Here is a 22316-nt window from a genome sequence, read left to right as displayed (position 1 = left end):
ACATTGCCCGTAGGGTCTCGAATTTTTTTCATTGTTTTTTTTCTTTCCTTCCAGGCCAGGAACGATTCGGCAATATGACGCGGGTGTACTACAAGGAAGCCGTCGGGGCGTTTATTGTGTTTGATGTGACGCGAAGTGCGACGTTCGATGCGGTCATCAAGTGGAAGCAGGATCTTGACTCGAAAGTACAACTACCGGACGGGAAACCGATTCCATGTATATTGTTGGCAAATAAGGTGACGTTTTGTTTTCGGAAGTCTGGTTGATGACGTCGTGGCGATTCCCATTTTTTTTTTCATTCTAGAGCGACCAACAGAAGCAAGGTATTGTCACGATCCCGGCTAAGCTGGACGAGTATGTGAAGGATCACGGTTTCGCTGCCTGGTTCGAAACGTCTGCCAAGGAGAACATCAATATCGAAGAAGCTGCCACATCTTTAGTCAATAAGGTAGACCCGGGTTGACAGATCAAGAGCGAAAGACATTCATTCTAATACTTTCACCCCACTTTCAGATTCTGATGAATGACAAGCAAAACAACACCGGAGAGATTATCGATTCGGAACGATTCGCCCTGGTAGGCGGTCCACCGGATTCGAGTCCGAAGAAAAACTGTGCCTGCTGACCGTATGCCGCCCCATATGTCTCAGTGTCTTTACTCGATATTTTATGTTATTGATTAATTTTTACGTCTATATAATATATACAAACAAACAAACAAACCAACAAAAAAATGCCTGCCCAGAAAGCAGAGTGCAAGCGAAATGCAATAACAAGTATATTCGTCTTACGTTCAACGTGATGATGTCACGCGCGGAGCAATTTAGAGTACCAAAAAATTGGAAAAAAAACTATAATAAAATCGCTGCCTTCGAAATCACAAAAAAGAAGGTCTTTATTGCCAGCATGTATTCTAAAGCGGACATTGCAAATCCAGTCCAATGATACTTAACCGTCTGAGCTGATGCTTTTTTTTAACTGCAAATTGTTATAATAGGAATGTCTGTACAATAAAGTAACGTATGTTGAATATATTGAAGAACAGTAGCCATTCTATTCACTGATTGTTTGATTTTTCTTCAGTTGAAATTTTATCTACTATCCAGAAGCAGATTCAATACGATCTATCCAAGTACTACCGCGCGTTCCGAAAGGAGACTGATTGCGATGATTAAAATCGACTGAGATTATGTAGAAAGCCCTGAACAATTTGTTGTTATTGATAGGATAAATTGAAGTAAAACGGTACAAAATGATTTATGCGGTCATTGAATCTATTTCTAATCTACTTTTTAACGCTTTCTTGGTAATATCAATAGATTCTAATCAGCCGTAGTTATCCTCCTTTCGAAATGCAAAATAAAGTTTAACTAATGATACGATATATGAAACTTAAGACTGTTCCAGAAAGTATGGACGCACTTTGATTTCGCTGTAAATAATTCACAAGTGTTAGATATTCAAATTTTATTCGATATACTGATAATATTAGACTACAACAGCAGAATATTATTCTCAACATTTGCTACTTAGTCATTGTAGACTAGCTGGCGCACCTTCTTGCGAACGTTCCTCATTTAATTTCGTACATACTTCTTGGCGACAAGTTTTGACACTTTTTTCCAATCTTTTTCGAACTGTTGAATGGTTTCGGCTACCGAGATATGCTTTCAAAGATGTGCCTTCGTTAATGCCCAAAATTCCTCAACTGGTCGAAGTTGTGGGCAATTTGGTGGATTCATGTCTTTTGGGACGAAAGTGACATTTTTGGTAGTATACCATTCTACCGTTGACTTCGAGTAGTGGCAAGAAGCAAGATCTAGCCAGAAGACAACAGGATCCTTGTGGCTTCGAATCATGGGTAGAAGTCGTTTTTGTAAACATTCCTTGATGTATATTTCGCTGTTCATTGAAGCAGTGGTGATAAAGGGTTTTGAAATCTTACCGCAGCTACAAATTGCTTGCCAGACCATAGCTCTCTTACCAAATTTTTCGACTTCAATCGATGTCTCGAACTGGTTTAACACTTGCCCTTCTCGCACCGTATAATATTGTGGTCCCGGCAAGGATTTGTAATCGAGTTTCACGTAGGTTTCGTCGTCCATGATTATGCAGTTTAAATTTCCAGCAAGAATCGTATTGTACGATTCATGGGACCATGAAAATTATCTGATAGTTAATTTGTGGGGTTATATGCGTAACATAGAGCTGTCTTGGTTTACCATAATTGGCCCAAACACGGATCACTCCTATGAAAAGTCATGTAAATTTACGTCTGCTGAGACCGACTGAGACTGAGCATCAAAAATGACTCATTTTTACCATTTTTTATATATATAAAAAATAGGTATAGAATTCGCTCAATCGATTCAGCTCGACGAACTGAACAAATGTCTGTGAGTGTGTGTGTGTGTGTGTTGTCAACTAAGAGGTCGAGATCTCAGAGGTGGCTGGACCGATTGTGATCAAACTAGTCGCAAATGAAAGGTCTCCCCGTCACCCAGAATGCTATTGAATGGTTTTGAGATCGGATGTTTACATTTTGAGTTATACGAAGTTTTATGTCAAAATTTTTAGTCTTTTGACAGTATCTGTCACACTTGACCTTGAAAATAGAATATGTTTCTATACTTAGATTCCAAACGGTAATAGCTATCCAACAAGCCATAGATTGTTAAAATCCGGAAATTAAAAATTAAAATTTTCATCGGAGATATCGACATTTTCGTATAAGCGACTTTTCCCCCTATTCCAGCAGTAGGAGTTTCGAGCGCTGTATGACAAAGCAATGCTTGGGAGCAACGTGAAACACAATTTTTTATACTGTTACATACAATTGTTTCTAAGTACCAAAAAGATTGTGTACAGCATCCTTTTTATGACAATTTGTCTCGCACCGATTTTAGCACGGTTCGTTTTTGGCAACATAATGTTTCGAATATGGCCGAATAGACCACCGAATACTCCTTCGAAAGATGTCGCGATTAGGTGGAACTCAAAAGTTCATTGATTGGTTATACTCTTACTTGTGTGGTAGAGTTTTACGAATAAAATTGGGCTCGAGCGTTTCATCTCAGTTTACGAATGTGTCAGGAGTACCTCAAGGCAGCAATATGGGTCCGCTTCTGTTCTCTTTGTTTTTCAATGATGCTATTTTGCTGCTCAGTAACGGCTGCAGATTAGTTTACGCTGATGATTTGAAATTGTACCATGTAATTCGATCTATTGACGACTGTGTCCGGCTCCAACAGCTCCTCGATACATTTGTTGCTTGGTGCAAAAGAAACTGGCTGATTATCAGTACTGCGAAATGTCAGGTCATAACGTTCCACCGAATACAGAATCCATTGCATTTTGATTATCAAATTGATGGACAAACGCTCCAAAGAGTTGATCATGTTAATGACCTTGGTGTTTTGTTGGATGCCAAACTTACATTCACCCTACATCGCTCAACTTTGATTTCAAAAGCAACACGGCAACTGGGTTTTATTGCCAAAATCGGACATGACTTCAAAGATTCCCATTGCTTGAAGGCATTATACTGTTCATTGGTTCGACCGCTACTTGAGAATGCTAGTTTAGTTTGGAGCCCGTATCAGATTGTTTGGAACTTACGGATTGAACGTGTTCAGAAAAGATTTGTCCGACTGGCTCTAAGAAATCTTTCCTGGCAAAACCCGTTTGACCTTCCACCATACCCCGATCGCTGTCGTCTGATAGGTCTTGTTCATTGGAACGGCGCAGGAAAATTCAACAAGCTGTGTTTGTGGCAAAACTAATCAATGGCGATATCGACTCACCGCAATAAATAAATTCTAAAATAAATATGTAACCAGATGATATCAGCATTTTTGAGTTGAAAGTAATTCCATAATTATATGGATTTTAACTACTCACTTACTTACTGGAAAAACATCACTCCCATATACCATTCGACTCAGTTCGTCGAGATCAGCAAATGCGTGCGTGACAAATAATTTCACTAAATTTTCTCGAAGATGGCTAAACCGTTTTCTACAAACTCAGATTCATATGAAAAGTAGTATACTCCCAAACAAGGTTCCTGAATTACGTTTGGATCCGACTTCTGATTGCGGAACCACAGGATGATATGTGAAACGAAATTGAAATAATGCAATACATTTTTCTCGTAGATGGCTGAACCTATCTAAGATTCAAATGAAATCTAAGAATTGTCTGTGATTCAAATGGGAGGTCTGAAAATTCTATAAAACATCTTACTTTTTAGTCAGATCCGACTTCTGGTTAAGGAGATACAGGGTAATTAGTATAAAAATGTCCATTTCACATAACTTAATCAGGTTTTTAGGGTTTGCAGATTTGGATAGTCGATTACCAAATGAATTTATTTCAGTTTAAGCAGTATTCGTTTTTGGAGTCGGAATGTACCCCCAAATTTAAATTCGCACTACAATTTCTCAAAGATGTCTACACACTCCTCAGGTGAATATCACTGATTTCAGCTACGCCGATTTAAGAATTCCGGTTCCAGTATCGAATCGTTTCTCAAAGCTCAATCATTTTATTATGACTTCAATCAGTGCGATTATCAACTACTGAATGCGGAAATCTCTCGTGTAAATTGGATGGATATACTCAGACAGGGCGCTTTGGATGATGCAGTAGACTTGTTTTATCGTGAATTAGATTTTATTTTTCAAAATCTCGTGCCGCGTAGGAGACGCGTGTGCAACTCGAACAATAAGCGACCTTGGTGGAATGATGAGCTGCGCAACCTTCGGAATCGGTTAAGAAAGGCTCGTAGAAGATTTTTTCGGACAAATGGTGAAGGAGATAAACTGTTGGTGCGTGAATTAGAGCATCAGTTTGAATCATTGAACGTATCGTGTTTTCGACTCTACGTTTCTCGACTGGAGAACAGTTTTAAGGAGGACCCGAAACAGTTCTGGTCTTATCTGCGAAGTAAAAAATCTTCCCGAGGATTTCCAGAAAGCATCTACTATCGAAACCAATCTTCAACAACATCTATTGACTCAGCCAATCTATTCTCGTCTTTCTTTCAAAGCGTGTTAAGTAACAACTCACCACCTTTGTCAGAATCTTACTTGAATAGTCTACCGTTGTATAATGTGAATCTACCCGTTGCTGTTTTCACCCAAGACGAGGTGCATAATAATCTACGATTAGTTGATGGATCAAAGGGACCGGGCTCGGACGGCCTTCCGCCATCTTTTGTAAAGCAATGCTCATCTGCTTTGGCCTTGCCGGCATCTCTTATTTTTAATCGTTCTCTCGCTGAAGGCTATTTTCCTGCGAAATGGAAAGAAGCTGTAATAGTACCAGTTCACAAATCCGGAAACATACATGACGTCACGAACTACAGAGGCATTTCTATCTTTAGTTGCCTCCCAAAAGTTTTCGAGCGTATGCTGTTGGATATTATTTACCCGTCAGTAAAGCACATCCTCACATCCGATCAGCACGGCTTTGTCAAAAAACGATCAACTACTACGAATCTAATGAGCTACGTTTCTACTCTGATTGACAAGCTTGAAAAACGACAACAAGTTGATGCGGTGTATTTCGATTTTTCTAAAGCTTTCGATTGTGTTCCTCATGTACTCGCTGTTGAAAAATTGAAACGAAATGGATTCCCTGACTGGATAACAAACTGGCATCTTTCGTATCTTACAGATCGTAGTGCTTCAGTTCGAGTCGGAACTGTACATTCTGATCCTTTTGATATTACATCAGGTGTTCCACAAGGGAGCCATCTCGGACCACTTCTGTTTGTGCTGTTTGTGGATGATCTTTGCAATGAAATGTCGTCGTTTAAAGTAATGTATGCCGATGATTTAAAAATTTACCGAATCATCACAAGCCTTGTAGATTGTTGTGCGCTACAAATGGACATTGAATGTGTCATAGATTGGTGTAATAGAAACGGCATGAGTGTTAATGTTAATAAATGTAATACCATAACATTTTCACGAGTTCAGTCTCCAATTTTATTTGAATACTCAATGATGGCGAATCCAGTCAAAAGAGTTTCTTCTGTAAAAGATTTAGGCGTAGTTCTCGACCGCAACTTACGCTTCACCGAACAGCTTTCGATGGTTATTGCTAAAGCTTTTGCCGTTATGGGACTTATCAAACGCAACACTAAAGACTTTAACGACGTTTATTGTCTCAAGGCTGTTTACATTGCTCTAGTGCGCAGTATTCTAGAATACGGAGTTGTAATCTGGGCTCCATACCACAACGTTCACGTCGACCGGATCGAACGAGTGCAGAAATGTTTTGTCCGATTCGCGCTTCGAAGACTTCCTTGGCTTAATCGGCTTCAGCTACCACGTTACGAAGATCGCTGTGTTCTCATCAACTTACCCACGCTGCAAAACCGGCGGATATTTCATCAACGACTTTTCGTTTTTGATTTGCTTAATAATAACATCGACTGCCCCACGCTTCTGGCAAGGATTCATATAAATGTTCCGGGATATAGATAGATAATAATAAGTCTGTGCGATAGTTTTTACTCTAATCGAAGACAAATAAATAATAATAACAATCATTTTCTTAAAAAGCCAAATCGAACTTCAAAAACAAAAATTCAAATTGAAGGACTTAAGGTCCCATACAAAATTGGTGAATTTTATCCGACTCTGGAATTAAAGATGATGAGTTTTTAAAATTCATACCGATATAGAAGATGTAAATTGTTTGGCGTATTAATTTGTGGCCATTCGAATCATTTTGGGTTATACTAGTTTCTGAATACCGGCTCTGGAAGTACCATAAATAATGACGAAAAACTCTAAAGTGGAACTTACTTCGACATCTCATGGAATGTTCAATCGATTGTCAGACGTTAAGATTGAAATTCGATACTATTTTCAGTTTCGGCATTACAGGGTAATGAGTGATTAAAACCTCAATTTGCCGTTTAAAACGACGATGATTAAAATAATGAGTCGTATGAATAAAATGTAGTAAAGTCTGTTGTTTGTAGTATCTTCTCAAAAACAAAGTCCACAGAGTATAACGCGGTTTGGTATGAATAAAAAACAAGTTCGAACATGTAGTTAATGCTACTTCCGTATTTAAGCATTTAGTGCATACCGTATCGACACAGAGCCGGAAAAATGCCACTTTTTAATTTCTGTACTTCACTTTATCAGCAAACACACGAGTAAATACTACAGTTTGTAGCATGTTTTGACAGAAACGTGATCCACACGTAGCATTTACTACCGAAATTCAAGCATGCTACGTTTTATTCATACGGTCCAATGTCATGAGAACTAAAACACCTAAGAATATCCATGCAAAAAACACATGCGGATTGATAAAAAAAAAGGTATCATCTCACTGCTAGGTGGATTAGTCACGTTTTAATATGATGTCTTTGCTAAAAGCCAATTTCTATTGCTATTATTCCATCGCTATTAGACCCACTGAAAGAGAGTTCAATAAGTGTGAAAAATTGAAATGATTGAATTCTCTGAGAGTATGACCTTTATATGCGTGTTTTTCATGATTTTCTCTCATTGCACTCTCTTTCAGCGCACTTGTGGGACGGTACGAGATTGTCGAGAACGAATTTTAACGGCGGCTAGTGCACGTCATACCAATATATTTCACGCAGTCCACATGGATTCGATTCTCAACTCCACACCTAGGGTTAGAAAGTTTTTCTTGCTCGAAGAGGCAAATGATCTTAAGGTTAAAGCCTCTATAATTGAAACAAAAAAAATGTTCCGTCGTAATGGTAATTGACTTCAATCTGTTGCGATACTGTAAGTATTGAGACCAAGTGTATCGATACTAACAGTATCGCTCAGATGCGATATCGATACCAAAAATACTCGATTCTTGAAAGAAAGTATCGATACCTTAAAGCATCGATTCGGTATCGGACATCCCTACGTACCGGTGCTATTTATAAGACGGTTTTTGACACTTATCACCTTGTAATTCCGAAACGGGAAGATAGAAAAAAAAATTGAAATTCAAGAGTTCCATATGAAATCAATTGCCTTTCAATTGGAACAGATTTGTGTCCAGTTTAGAAACATTTTTCCGTATTTTGTATGACCGGTCGATATAACTGCTTTAAGTTTTCAACATTCTCAACCCTGTAATTCCAGAACCAAAAGTCGGATCCGGATGATATTCAGAATTTTTTAATAAAATCATAAGACCATTCATTCGAACCTAAGTTTGTGAAAACCGGTCACGCCATCTATGAGAAAAGTGATAATTTACTGTAAGTGACTTGAAATTGTAATTTCAGAACACAGTGGGATCAGGATGAAATTCCGGTATTTTGCTTTTCATAGTGATTATATAACCTAAGTCATATGATTTTCCAATTAAATCAAAGTATGTGTAAATCGGTTTAGTCATGCAATTACTGTTAAAACCGACTTTGGCTGTATGTTCACTGTGAAAAGCGAATTTCCCCGAACCCTGTAGCTTGATTACAGCGAATCCTAGATCTCAAATCTTATTAGTTACTCCGCGAAATTCATGAATTAGTGTGGTGAGTCGTCATACTTCCGTTAGGTAGGCAAAGTTTCAACATATCCTCTGCTCCTTATTCTTGATTCTTGCTTTATCATTGTTGCGAAACCGCTTTAAACTTGATTTTAGCCAAATGGAAGGAGAAAAACAGGTAGAGGCAATCTGGAAATTGAACATGACTGGAACTGGATATGTTCTTTAATTTTTTTGAGAGCTTATGCATTCTGTGTGTCAAATTAGACTCTTGATTTTGTACGATTTGAATATTTTCCTTATATTTAGGAAACTAATCGGGATTCCTGATTTGTTCAAAGATTTTCCCGGGTAGGTAATTGTCTTGAATAAATCTTGATAGTAAACCGGAAATATTTGAATGACTTTTTGTTCTCAGTCGTACTTTAGAAGAAGAATCTATGTCTTTTGGATTAACCAGATCGTTTTATATTTAGTTAACTGGTTAAAGCATGTGGTGAAATATTTATTATCAACTTTTTAGGGGTATGACGTGGGACCATCATCGTCATAAAAAAACCGCTACTACCGATCGCGCTCTGTTCCATCGAACAATTACTCAGTAACCTGTGTTACTCATTGAAACAGGAAAAAAGCATATTTGCAATTGCAGTACAACTGCTGGTGAACCTTTGGGGGAATTTCATCGCATATGTTTGGAATTAATCAGTAGCACCCCCTCATCAGTCAGTCCGAACAAGGATGCCAGGTCTGGGCCATCAGAACTCTCCAATATTGATGATCAATTTTTTTAGTATTTCGATTTAGAAAGCGAAAAATTTTAAAATGTGCAAAATATCCCCAGAACTCTGTAAAAATCTTCCGACGAAAAAAAAACATCTGCCGGCTTCAATGGAAATCTGTAAATTTGCAAACTAATCAGCAAACCTAGCTCCGCTGGTTGCGAACTTCTTCCTGTTCTTGAGGAACTGCCAACAGCAGCAGCAGCAGCCGGGCTACCGATTCTTTCCTGGCCAGACTTCCGACCCCCACTCGGTCATCGCCATCGATGCAAAAGTGTAGACCAAAGCAGTAGCAGCGATTTATGTTTTTCCGCGGAAAACGGGAATTAGTCAAAATTTATAAATACCCTTCTAAGCAAGCAGAGCTCAAAAGCTACAACAGCAACAGCAGATCGATCGATAAATCTTTCAAACAAGGGGAAATTAGTTAGTGTTTCAGAGAAATCTTTGCGTGCTGTTTTTTTTTGGTTGTTACTCTTGTTCAATAGCATCTCTGCCTAGACTCCCCTCCCCAACCCCGAGACCAGATTCGATTCGATTCGGACGACTACCGTAAGCTCTAAGTATGTTATAATTGCTCGTTAAGATTCGTATGCCTTTAGGAAAAACGGCTGCTTATCCGCGGAACCGGAAGTGCACTGTACTTGGGGTAATTAGCGAACTGGAGCTTTTAGATTGAAGCTGTAAAATATGCCAGCCAGTTTATTGGTTGAAAATTGCGAAACCACAGACTGGACACTGGATCCGGGGGGCCTCTCGGCCGGTGCGTCAGCAATCAGCGTGGTTTTGCATATTTCACCAAAACTGTTCATTCCCTCCAATTACATCGAGTTTAATTGCACGAACATAACTGAGAGCCTTTACATTGGCCACATCGGTTGGCTGCATTGCGGGATTACAGCACAATTTGCCACCGCACTCGACTCGAACCGTGCAGGTTTTCGGGTTGGGATTTCATGAATTTGACCCAGATGGTTGCTAGACAAACTTAAAGGTGCTAAGGTTAACCGGATATAGACAAGGTCGTCAGGAGGAAAGTCACAGTTTTTGTTTGTTTGGCACAATTTGTCATCAATTGCCTGAGATCTCATTAGGCCCGCTAATTTAAGATTGAAGTACTTTTCCGATATCTAGATGTATAAATAGAAAAATATAATTATATTTGTATTCATAATTACTACAGCATAAATCAATAAGGAACAACAATTCCTAAAATGAACGCTTGTCACTCTAGAAAACCTACAACAATCTAGGCCTGCAATTTCAAAGCATTTCGTACTGATGTTTACTCGTTTTCTTCCAGAAGTAAACGTGCAAATTTCAGTCCGATGGGAAAATTACAAACGGCCTGACGGCACATGATTGCTCTTCTAAAAAAACCATATTTTGTTTCTAATGTATCTGTTAGTCAATAAACAATTGGTACATCCGTCATGGCATCCCATTTTTGAAAAGCTTTAATGAGCAAATAAATTAAATATTAGCTGTAAAAACGAACAAGATATCGATCCATTTTTACCTAATAAGATTCCAAATGCTAGGCATCACTCGTGGACTAATCAGAAAAATAATCAGAAATTACGAGTTCGTCATGATCAACTCTTCGTTGGTTTTTAGCCAGTTTTATTTCCAAATAACCCAACTAATTTATTTTCTACTAGCGGACCCCTGCACACTTCGTAGCGCAATAATATTAGATTAGATGTAGAAAATCAAAACTTCTTATCAACTTTAATGATTATTGAAGAAAAATATCATTATAATGCTCTATGATAGTTGCCCCAACATTTTTATATCGCGGACAACAGGACAAAATATATAAAACCCATGGTTTACCGAAACGCAAAAAGGCAGCGTACAATCTACCATCCGAAAAAAACTCTAAATTCACGCTTCAGACTCATAACGATTATTGACGGTAATAGAAAAGTTAAACGGATGAGAAAATGACGTTCAAATTGAAATGGCATAGCAGTTGGCATCGTTGGAATGCGTGGAATGAAATTTTTTTTTCTTCTAATTTTCCATTCAAAATTGTTGTCTCGACAACATTTGCGATTAACTTTTGAACTTTTAAATTTTTTCTGTACTTGTTCCTCTATTGTCTGCACTTTGTTTTGTACTTTGTGTGCTTGTTTCGGTAATTTGTGTGTTTTTTCTTGTACTTTCTGTGCTTGTTTCAGAATTTGTTCCTGTACGTTCTATACCTGCTCCAGTATTTTCTGTATTTGGTCCTGTAACTTTTGTACTTATATCTGTACCATCTGCACATTCTGTACCTTTTTCTGCACTCAATTATGCCAGTACTTCCTGTACTTGTTTCCCTCATTTCTGCACTTGTGCCTGTACCTTCTTTATTTTTTCCTGAACATAGCTTCTGTACTTGTTCCTTTTATTTCTGTGCCTATAGCTTTTCCTGCTCAAAAATTATCTTTGGATGGAAATTATTTCGAATACTCTTAAATTATAATAATCGAACGACCCTCATGATTGCTCGAGATTAGTGAAGTAGAATGGTAGAGTGTTCTGTAAAAATGAATCATCTGACAATTGTTTTTGATTCGATCTAAACATTTTTCCCCAATTCAGGTACACACGTACACTTCGCACTTTAAAGCAGTTTTTTCTTGTTCTTAAAAGTCCCAAATGATTCAAGCAAAATACAACCAAAATCAGTTTGATGGTTTATGAGCAAGAGAGTGAATAATTCGAACAGGTAAAACATGTCAATGAGTTCCCAAATCTCGGTTCAATCGATGTAATTTGAAAACAGAAGGCAAACGGGATGGTTCGAGTACATTGGACGAAACTGTTCATAGTTACTCAAATGCAAATAACTTGCAATTTTAAGCAATTGACGAAATTTGGAGGTCATTTCGAGAAAAATTTACACAAAATCCCGTCCAAAAAATCCTTCAAAGGTATAGCACGGGAAATGCTTATGAAAAATTTAAGCCGAAAAAAAAACAGAAAACATCCTTCTAATTCGAACAGAATTGTTTCAAAAAGTAGAGAGCCGAACAGTTTTGGTGTTTGAGTTAACGGTCTTAATTTGAAGTGGCAGCTGAGGTGTGCTGATACTGTTTTCTCAGTGCACTGTGAAAGCAATAATTATATCTATCAAGAAGATACAATTCACATTTCTGGAATTTTAGGAAATCAACGAATCATAAAAAAAACGTTCATCAATTTCTTTTCTTATAGTCTTTTTATAATTTGACTTCACGGTATTGAACCCAAATTTATATATCGGAAAATGAAAACCTGTATGCTGTTCATTTGGCGCCCTTACTTAATTGAACATGTGATTCGAAATAAAGAAACACGTGAATCAAGTAGGCTCAGCGAAATTTTTGCACAAATCAGCTCGTTTGGCGCCAAACGGTGTTATCAATAATCTAGTATTCATATTTTGTTCTCCAGCGGGCAGCAGCATTGCATAACTTGATACGCGCCAAACAATCATTGGAGATCTAGCATGCATTGAATGGAAAATTTCCAATTCTAAGCGAACCAATTTTCTAGTTTTTCTCAACTTTCCCGAAGGATTTTCCTTATGTACGATAGCCTAAAACCTCCGCATAAACGTCACCGTTCGAACAAAAAAAATTATTTGAAGATCGGCCCACGCATACCAGAGAACATTAGCAACACACACTTTTTTCGCTATTATTTTATATATATATAGATAAGAAATCCTTCTACTATTGGTCTAGTTCTAGAAGTTGTCACATCTACCAATAACATTCAGGATTTCAACCTGAGCAATGACTAGTTTAATTAGTAATATATTCTACCACCTTAGAAATAATCGGCTAGGATACAAATCTCATATCGAAAGCAATGTAAATCCTAAAATTGTTCGCTGGATCTGCTCAAAGTGAATTCAATTCTCCTGCGTCTACAACAACATCAAAGTTCTTGTGAACCTACTATAGAATAGTTAGGGACCTACAAAAGAAAATAAAACAAAGATTCACTGAACAAATCAATCCATAATCTAAATCTTTCAGAATTCAGTTTCAGATCTCAAAGAAGGAACTAACACTACTCCCCGCAAACGGTGGATAAGATCAAAGTCGACAACTTTTCCAATTTTGTGAGTCCCTATTGACATCTCACAGAAATTTGAGCGTAACACAAGCATTGCACAGTGGGGAAAAAACGATCAAAAACGCGACTTTGCTCAATAATTTTAGAAAAACATGAGCAAATATTTTCAAAATTAGTATTTCTTATGCAAATTTTTCTGTAGAAACGATTTATGATAGTTCGAAGATCCGCAAAATTCACTATCATGCTCGGTTTGCTCCAACTCCTCTTTTTTCTGGCTTTACTTTGAAAACTAACTGTGCAACTCAGGAAAAAATTCAATTCAACCAATCGGAAGGTATTCCTGACATGCTCATAAGTTAGATAAATGAATTGTTTTTAATAAGATTGACCGCAAACAACTGTACACCGAAACCTCCATTTACGAACTAAACGGGGGTTCGTAAAAAGAGGTAGTTCGTAAAAAAAGTTTACGTTTTTTGGGATTTGGTTCGTAAAAAAAGTTTACGTTATTTGGAATATACTTCGTAAAAAAAGTTTTGTGTGATTATTGTGGAAACCGCGCATCATATGTTTATTTTCGAAACGGATGTGAAGAGTAAGTGCAAGACAATGATGTTTGGGCTCGTTTCAAAATCCAAGATGTCGACTTCCGGTTTATTGAGATTGCCTAAAACCCCTAACAATATGGGTATCTTCGGAACGGAATTGATGAGTAGATGTCGGAAATCGATGTTTGAAGTGGCTCTGAAATCCAAGATGGCGGCTTCCGGTTTCTTGATATTCCCTGAAAACCCTTACATAATGGGTATTTTCGGAACGGGATTGATGAGTAGATGTCAGAAAACAATGTTTGAGGTGGTTCTTAAATTCAAGATGGCGAGTTCCGGTTTGTTGATATTCCTTGAAACCCCTTACTATATGGGTAGTTTCGGTAAGAGATTTAAAAGTAGACATCGGAAAATTATATTTGAGGTGGTTTTGAAATGCAAAACAGTGACTTCCGGTTTATTAGTATCTTTTGAAAATTTTTGCCATTTTCCTTTAACTTGGTATTCCTTTAAAACACTATACCGAAAATATCCATATTGTAAGGGTTTTCAAGGAATATCAACAAATCGGAAGTCGCCATCTTGAATTTCAAAACTACCTCAAGCATCGTTTTCTGACATCTACTCATCAATCACGTTCCGAAAATACCCATATTGTAAGGGCTTTCAAGGAATATCAACAAACCGGAAGTAGCCATCTTGAATTTCAAACATCGTTTCTGACATCTACTCATCAATTCCGTTCCGAAAATATCCATATTGTAAGGGTTTTCAAGGAATATCAACAAACCGGAAGTCGCCATCTTGGATTTCCAAAACACCTCAAACATCATTTTCCCGAATCTACTCTTTAAACCCGTTCCAAAAATACCCATTTGGAGTAGTATCCAAGGAGTCGGACATCGCTTTCGATGAATGACAAAACCTCTTTTTACGAAGTAGGTTCGTAAAAAAAGTTTACGTTATTTGGGATTTGGTTCGTAAAAAGAGGTACGTAAAAAGAGGTAACGTATAAAAAGTGTTCATAAACGGAGGTTTGGGGTGTATTCTGTTTTACCCCCAGTCATTTTCTTCCGTGAATTGACAGAAAAAAAAGTTCTGCTGATCGGTGTTTGGACCAATTTTTGTTAAACAAGACAGTTCTATGTTTTGCATATAACCTCAAATAATAATTTACAGATAGTGTTCACGATCGCATGCTTCATGCTACATCGTTTTACCCCAATTTTCATACAAATACAGGGTGATTTTTTAAGAGCTTGAGAACTTTTTTAAACAATAAAACGCATAAAATTTGCAAAATCTCATCGGTTCTTTATTTTAAACGTTAGATTGGTACATGACATTTACTTTTTGAAGATAATTTCATTTAAATGTTGACCGCGGCTGCGTCTTAGGTGGTCCATTCGGAAAATCCGCTTTTTTATCGACAAATTTTGTTCAGCGATGAGGCTCATTTCTGGTTGAATGGCTACGTAAATAAGCAAAATTGCCGCATTTGGAGTGAAGAGCAACCAGAAGCCGTTCAAGAACTGCCCATGCATCCCGAAAAATGCACTGTTTGGTGTGGTTTGTACGCTGGTGGAATCATTGGACCGTATTTTTTCAAAGATGCTGTTGGACGCAACGTTACAGTGAATGGCGATCGCTATCGTTCGATGCTAACAAACTTTTTGTTGCCAAAAATGGAAGAACTGAACTTGGTTGACATGTGGTTTCAACAAGATGGCGCTACATGCCACACAGCTCGCGATTCTATGGCCATTTTGAGGGAAAACTTCGGAGAACAATTCATCTCAAGAAATGGACCGGTAAGTTGGCCACCAAGATCATGCGATTTGACGCCTTTAGACTATTTTTTGTGGGGCTACGTCAAGTCTAAAGTCTACAGAAATAAGCCAGTAACTATTCCAGCTTTGGAAGACAACATTTCCGAAGAAATTCGGGCTATTCCGGCCGAAATGCTCGAAAAAGTTGCCCAAAATTGGACTTTCCGAATGGACCACCTAAGACGCAGCCGCGGTCAACATTTAAATGAAATTATCTTCAAAAAGTAAATGTCATGTACCAATCTAACGTTTAAAATAAAGAACCGATGAGATTTTGCAAATTTTATGCGTTTTATTGTTTAAAAAAGTTCTCAAGCTCTTAAAAAATCACCCTGTATAATTTTATGTTGAATTCAAATTTACAATCTCGAAGCAGATCCAGTATGACCTACCAACATTGGTTCATACTACGTGCAAAACATTTGTGATCCAATTAAACATAATGGGAATGACAGTACTAGCCTATTTAACCCGTTTTATCCCAATTTAATTCATAATTCTGGTTAAATTCTGGTTATTATGAACCAATATTGATAGATCGCATTGGATCTGCTTTTGGATTGTAGATCATATTTCAACTGAATATTATAACTAGAAAAGAAATGGGGTAAAACGGTGCAACGAGTTTCCTGCTGTCAATAAAACTACATGCAATCGATTTGTTAGACTTTTTTACACAGAAACACTCTATTCGGTCTACTGCAAGTTTTTCGGTTTCATGTTATATAGTTATATAGTTAGGTCCATTTTTCCCCACTGTGCATTGTCTCAAGATGACATTGCGGACAAATTATGAAGAAATAGGGACAATCATTAGCAAATTTAAAAACATGAAGGCTCCTAAGAATTTTTAATTATTTTATTACAAAATTTCCCGATGTTATCCTGATGCTTTGCCATCAATTTTGCAAGTATGTTAAATAATTCTAAAACTAAACAAAAATCCGAAATAATATGGTACCAAATTCCCGACTTTTTTCCGATTACACCGAAACCTCCATTTACGAACTAAACGGGGGCTCGTAAATGGAGGTAGTTCGTGAAAAAAGTTTACGTTATTTGAAATTTACTTCATAAAAAAAGTTTTGTGTAATGAATGTGGAAACCCCCAATCACATGGCCATTTTCGGAACGGATGTGATAAGTGGGTGCAAGAAAATGATGTTTGGGGTCCGTTCAAAATCCACGATGGCGACTTCCGGTTTATCGATATTCCTTAAACATCCTTTCAATGTGGGTATTTTCGGAACGGGATTGATGAGTAGTTGACGGAAAACGATGTTTGAAGTGGTTAGTTACGGTTTTAAATTTCGACATTCTAAAAATTAATATTGAGTCGAAAAGGTTCCTTCATCAGGAAGAAGAGATTGCCATACTGAAGAGGTGTACATTGTTTCATCCGATTCGGAGAAAGTCGATCCTGCCAGTTTATCTGCTATTTATTTCTGGAATTGCTCATAAATGTTAGAAATTCAGTGTCATGTGGCTGTCTAACTGACTCTTACCACTTGAGCCGAATAATATCCCTTTTTCTCGATGGCTTACCAAATTTTTAAATCATATTCCGACGGGCCAGTTGACATGACGTTTTGACAAGTTTAAATAAAAACAAATGTGTCGCGATGTGAGTAACAGTACTAACTAGTAATAAAAAAAATTGGAGAACACGGTCGTTGACTTGGAACCAAATTTTAATGTTTGTGGTTCCTTCAAAATATTCGATTGAGAGTTCCAGTTGTTCAATAAAATATTGAAAGCATACGATATAACTATAACAATATAAAATTTCTATAGCTGTTCAGAAGTCTACTTGTTATGGTCATAGTACAATATTCAAACAATAGTGATTAGCAGGAAACACCTTTGTCAGAAGCATCTCTTTTTTTAACGATACATAATCATATCGTAATGATCGTCAAAGAATACCGATACAACTGAACTCACCATTTTGATTTTTCAAGCGCTTTCAAACATAATTTTCCGGTATATACTCATTAAACCCGTCCCGAAAATACCCATATTATAAATGTTTTTAAGCAATATCAAAGAACCGGAAGATGCCATCTTGAATTTCCGAACCACTTAAAACATCGTTTTCCGTCATCTACTCATCAATCCCGTTCCGAAAATACCCATATTGTAGTAATTTCCATGGAGCCGGAAATTGTTTCCATTGGATGAAAAAACCTCTTCTTACGAAGTTGGTTCGTCAAAAAAGTTTACGTTATTTGGGATTTGGTTCGTAAAAAAAGATTACGTTATTTGGGATTTGGTTCGTAAAAAAAGATTACGTAAAAAGAGGTAACGTAAAAAAAAGTGTTCGTAAACGAAGGTTTGGGTGTATCCCAGTCACTTGCCACCCGGACTTTAGTTCGATCGGCGAAACTATATTTTCGCGACCGCAGTTTAAAGTTTGTGTGGCCTTTAGTATGGGAAAATCAAATTTTAGCAAAAAAAACCTTTTTTAATCCACCACACGTAAACAAAGCACGTTGCAAACGGAGCAAAGCCACACGTACCGACGGGTATCAGTTTTGCATCGTCATTTTGAATGGCGATTTGAATGTTTTGTCACTCATCGCCCTATAACTTCGGAATCGGAAGTCGGATCAGAATGGAATTGCACAGTATATTTAAAGACAATGAGAGCTTTAATTTGAATCATGATTCGTGAAAATTGGCTTAACCGTTCCTGAGAAATCGAAGTGAGTTCCATTTATGGAGATTTTCTTTACTATTATCGGTGCTTTCGGAAGTGTAAGCCGGGCACTAATAACCCAAAAGTAGTTTTATATATTCACTAACTAACAAGATCTGCCAACTAGATGAATTTACCAGTCAATTTTATAAAAATGTGCACCTCGTTTCGCCATCTTTTGTGAAAAAATACGCATGAAATGGAAAATTTTCACTAATCGCACTGTAATACCGGAACCGAAAGTCGGATCCTGGATCAACTTTTTAAAGAATTTTAAGACCTTTTATTTGCTTCTTAGTTTGTGTAAATCGGTTAAGACATTGCCAAGAAAATTGAAAGCGCATTTTTTAATAATTTTGCACATATTTTCTTGTAATTCCGGAACCGGAAGTTGCATCCAAATGAAATTCAAGAAAATTGTATGAGGTAAACAGGACCTTTCGTTTGAATTTAAGTTTGTGAAAATTGGTTTATCGGTTTAATCTCTGAAAAAATTGAGTGACATTATTTGTCACATACATACATACACACACAGACATTTAGTGATTTCGACGAACTTCACAGCGATTGCATAACCTTTCTATATGAGAAAGGCAAGAATCGGCTTGAGATTAACTTATGAACTCTAAAAATCAGTGCATGTACTATTTTCGTAGGAAATTTAACAAAGGGAGAAAACCGTCGAAGATCGCAAAACAATCCGACATTTGTAGAAAAAGTTATTAGAAGGACACGCAACACAAGGTCCGAACAATGGTTCGTTCCTTAATATATCTGGCACCAATGCTGCTAGTGGTCGTAATATGATGTGACTTTTTTTAATGTGATATAATGCTTGACAGTCAGGCCCCTCCCGAAATCAGAAACAGATACGAAAAAAAAGTTTGAGAAATATTATGGGGCTGTTGATCCTGTAGATTACATCATGAGGTAATTTGTGTTTTGTTCCGATTATAAAGGTTTTAACCGACGAAACGACCTGCCACTCGACTATCAAAACTGTATCGCAAATTTAGCTACCCCTCAGTAACTGGTAATGTCAAAACGAAATCACTTGAAAATATGTTAAAACTGGCAACACAGATTGGTAGATTGTTGTTCTTAGAACAACAATTACCAGTAACCTTGGTTACGTTTCGGTCAGTTGAAAAATATAAATAAAAAATCTCTTCTCTTCGCTGCGAAGGTTGCTTCTTTTAAAATACTAAGTGGCATAATGGTACAAGTATTTACTGCTTTAAGAGACGAAAAGATTGCTTCAGTTAAATATATGGCTTCGATTTCTCTTCTACTGGAGATCACAAAACCGCGAACAATATCGTTGAATGAGTGTCACAGCTTCACATTGTAATTGTGGCATTTCGGATTGTAGTAATACTGTTTTAGGATTAGCGTTGTGCAATATATAGATAATCTTGTTCATCGTCCAAATTCTCTGAATGCATTGACAGATATGAAAGAGTACTGCGTATGTAACTCGAAATATTGTTTCAACCAAGACTATGAATTACATTAATATAAGCTGCGGATTGCTCTCATAGATTTCAATACCTGTTTTCACAGAAGTTCTTGTACGACTAATATAATAAAAAAAAAAAAAAAATATATATATATATATATATATATATATATATATATATATATATATATATATATATATATATATATATATATATATATATATATATATATATATATATATATATATAGTAACTGTTGATTGCTTGTTTAGATTTAAACGTTTGTGAAGTTTTTGAACGTCTGGTAACATCCCTGGAACAGTTTAAAAATTGAGTACAAAACCAAGGCCATTATTTTTAAGAGTACTTATAAGGGTCAAAAATATTCTTCTAGCTGTTTGTTTTTCATGTCCAATGTGAGTTTAATTCATAGATTGACATCATCTACCTACGTTAATTTCACTATGATATCGTTTTCTTTCGTAAATATCTAAAAATAGTAGTAATAATATTAGTTTTCTAAAATTTTTGCCAACCCCTAATAGAAAAACGATTTGTTTGTGGTTTCTTGGTTCGTAGCAACCAGAACAGTGTTGTTCACAAAGATTATTTCTATAATCAACAAGGGGTCACTTCATGTTACGGTAACTGGTGGTAAATCGCTAGCAATCACTTTTTATTACGATTTTCGGTCGGAGTGTCTGGTCGTGTCGTCGTTTTAACCTTAAGGTCATTCGCCTCTTTGGACTAGAATAACTTTCTGATCCTATGTTCCATTTGACGAAGCGTTTCACTCGATATTGTCGTGAGATGAGAAGCGTTACGTTAGGTAAAAGAAGTTAGACAGCGTTGCATCCGATAATTTTCTTAAATCGAGGGTTACTAATCATGAGTTATTTTGTGGAAATTATGAATGTTAAAAACCGTTATAAGGGTTAGATTTTTGCAATAAACGAGTTACTGTGCGTCGCATTTTTGTAAGTTACAGTTGTTACGAAGCATTACACGCGTAACTTTTCTGTGAGTTATGACGTTATGAAGCGTTACATGCTTTACTTTTCTGGAAGTTATAGGCGCTACGAAACGTTACATGCGTTACTTTTTTATAAGCTAAAGGCGTTACAAAAGCTTTACAAGTGTTACTTTTTTGTGAGTTATGATGTTACGAAGCGTTACATGCGTTACTTTCTTGTGATTTATGACGATACGAAGCGTTATATACGTTACTATTTGATAAGTTATAGGCGTTACGGAGCATTACGAAGCGTTGCTTTTTTGTGAGTTACATGCGTTACTTTTTAGTTATTCATAGGCGTTACGGTGTGTTACGAAGCGTTACTTTTTTTAAGTTAAAAGCGTTACGAAGCGTTACATGCGTTCCTTTTTTGAAAGTTATAGGCATTACATGCGTTACTTTTTGTAAATCTTAGGCATTACGAAGCTTTATGACTCTACGAAGCATAATATGCGTTACTATTTAGTAAGGTATAGACGTTACGGAGCATTACGAAGCGTTACTTTTTTGTAAGTTGAAGGTGTTAGGAAGCGTTGCGTTTTTGTAGGTTACAGACGTTAGGAGGCGTTATGTGTTATTTTTTGTGAATTATAACTTTACGAAGCGTTACATGCGTTATTTTCTAGTAAGTTACAGGCGTTACGAAGTGTCACAAACGTTACTGTTTCGTAAGTTATAGGCGTTACGAAGCGTTACATGCGGTACTGTTTTGTAGTTAATAAATGCTACGAAGCGTTACATGCGTTATTTGTGTATAAGTCAAAGGCGTTACGAAGCGTTACGTGTGTTACTTATTTCAAGTTGTATACATTGCGAAGAGTTACTTTTCTGTATGTTAAAGGCGTAACGAAGCGTTACATGCGTCACTTTTGTTATATGCGTTACTTTTTAGTAAGTTAAAGGCTTTACGAAGCGCTACAAACGTTACTGTTTTGTAAGTTATGGGCGTTACGAAGCGTTACATGCGTTATTTTTTAGTGAATCATAGGCGTTATTAAGCGATACATGCGTTTTTGGAAGTTACAGGTGAAATATGTCGTGCGAAACAGAGTTGCCACATATACAGATTAATCTGTATTTTATTTCTCCTGAACAATACAGATTTAAATGTTGCGAAATGAAAGAACTAAATCTAAATCCATATTTATTAAAAAGGGTTTATCTAAATATATTTCATGTTTCTATGCGGATTAAGAAATCAAGTGCGCCCCATTTTATTATATTCTCGTAAAAATACACCGATGATATAGAGGTTAACCTAAGTTTGTGCTTAGGGTACATTACTTTTCTCTACGTCTCGTCTTAGAATCGTCAGTGCAGATCAGTTCAAATTGAATTGCTTTGTGCAGAACCATACCTGAATCAGCCAGTATTAACCGAAAATAACGTTTTCGTTCGGCACGCCAGCATGGCAATTCGGTGAAAATTAAAAAATGTTTTGCAAA

The 22316-nt window shown here is 36.8% G+C and overlaps 1 protein-coding gene across 5 annotated transcripts in view; it reads left to right on the top strand.

Moving 5' to 3' along the window:
• The window catches only part of LOC131439594 (ras-related protein Rab-32), a 45720-nt gene extending 44665 nt beyond the window's left edge, over positions 1–1055 (top strand). For all 5 annotated transcript variants that reach the window (XM_058610810.1, XM_058610809.1, XM_058610811.1 and 2 more), the window contains 3 exons: positions 55–236; positions 305–448; positions 514–1055. In XM_058610810.1, the coding sequence (XP_058466793.1) occupies positions 55–236; positions 305–448; positions 514–624 (437 nt within the window). In that variant the 3' untranslated portion in view covers positions 625–1055. The remainder of the gene's footprint in view (positions 1–54; positions 237–304; positions 449–513) is intronic.
• The last annotated feature ends 21261 nt before the right edge of the window (positions 1056–22316 follow it).

The sequence above is a fragment of the Malaya genurostris genome, chromosome 3 (genome assembly GCF_030247185.1).
Source record: "Malaya genurostris strain Urasoe2022 chromosome 3, Malgen_1.1, whole genome shotgun sequence".
Taxonomy (NCBI): domain Eukaryota; kingdom Metazoa; phylum Arthropoda; class Insecta; order Diptera; family Culicidae; genus Malaya; species Malaya genurostris.
This window is presented reverse-complemented; position numbering and strand designations above follow the sequence as displayed.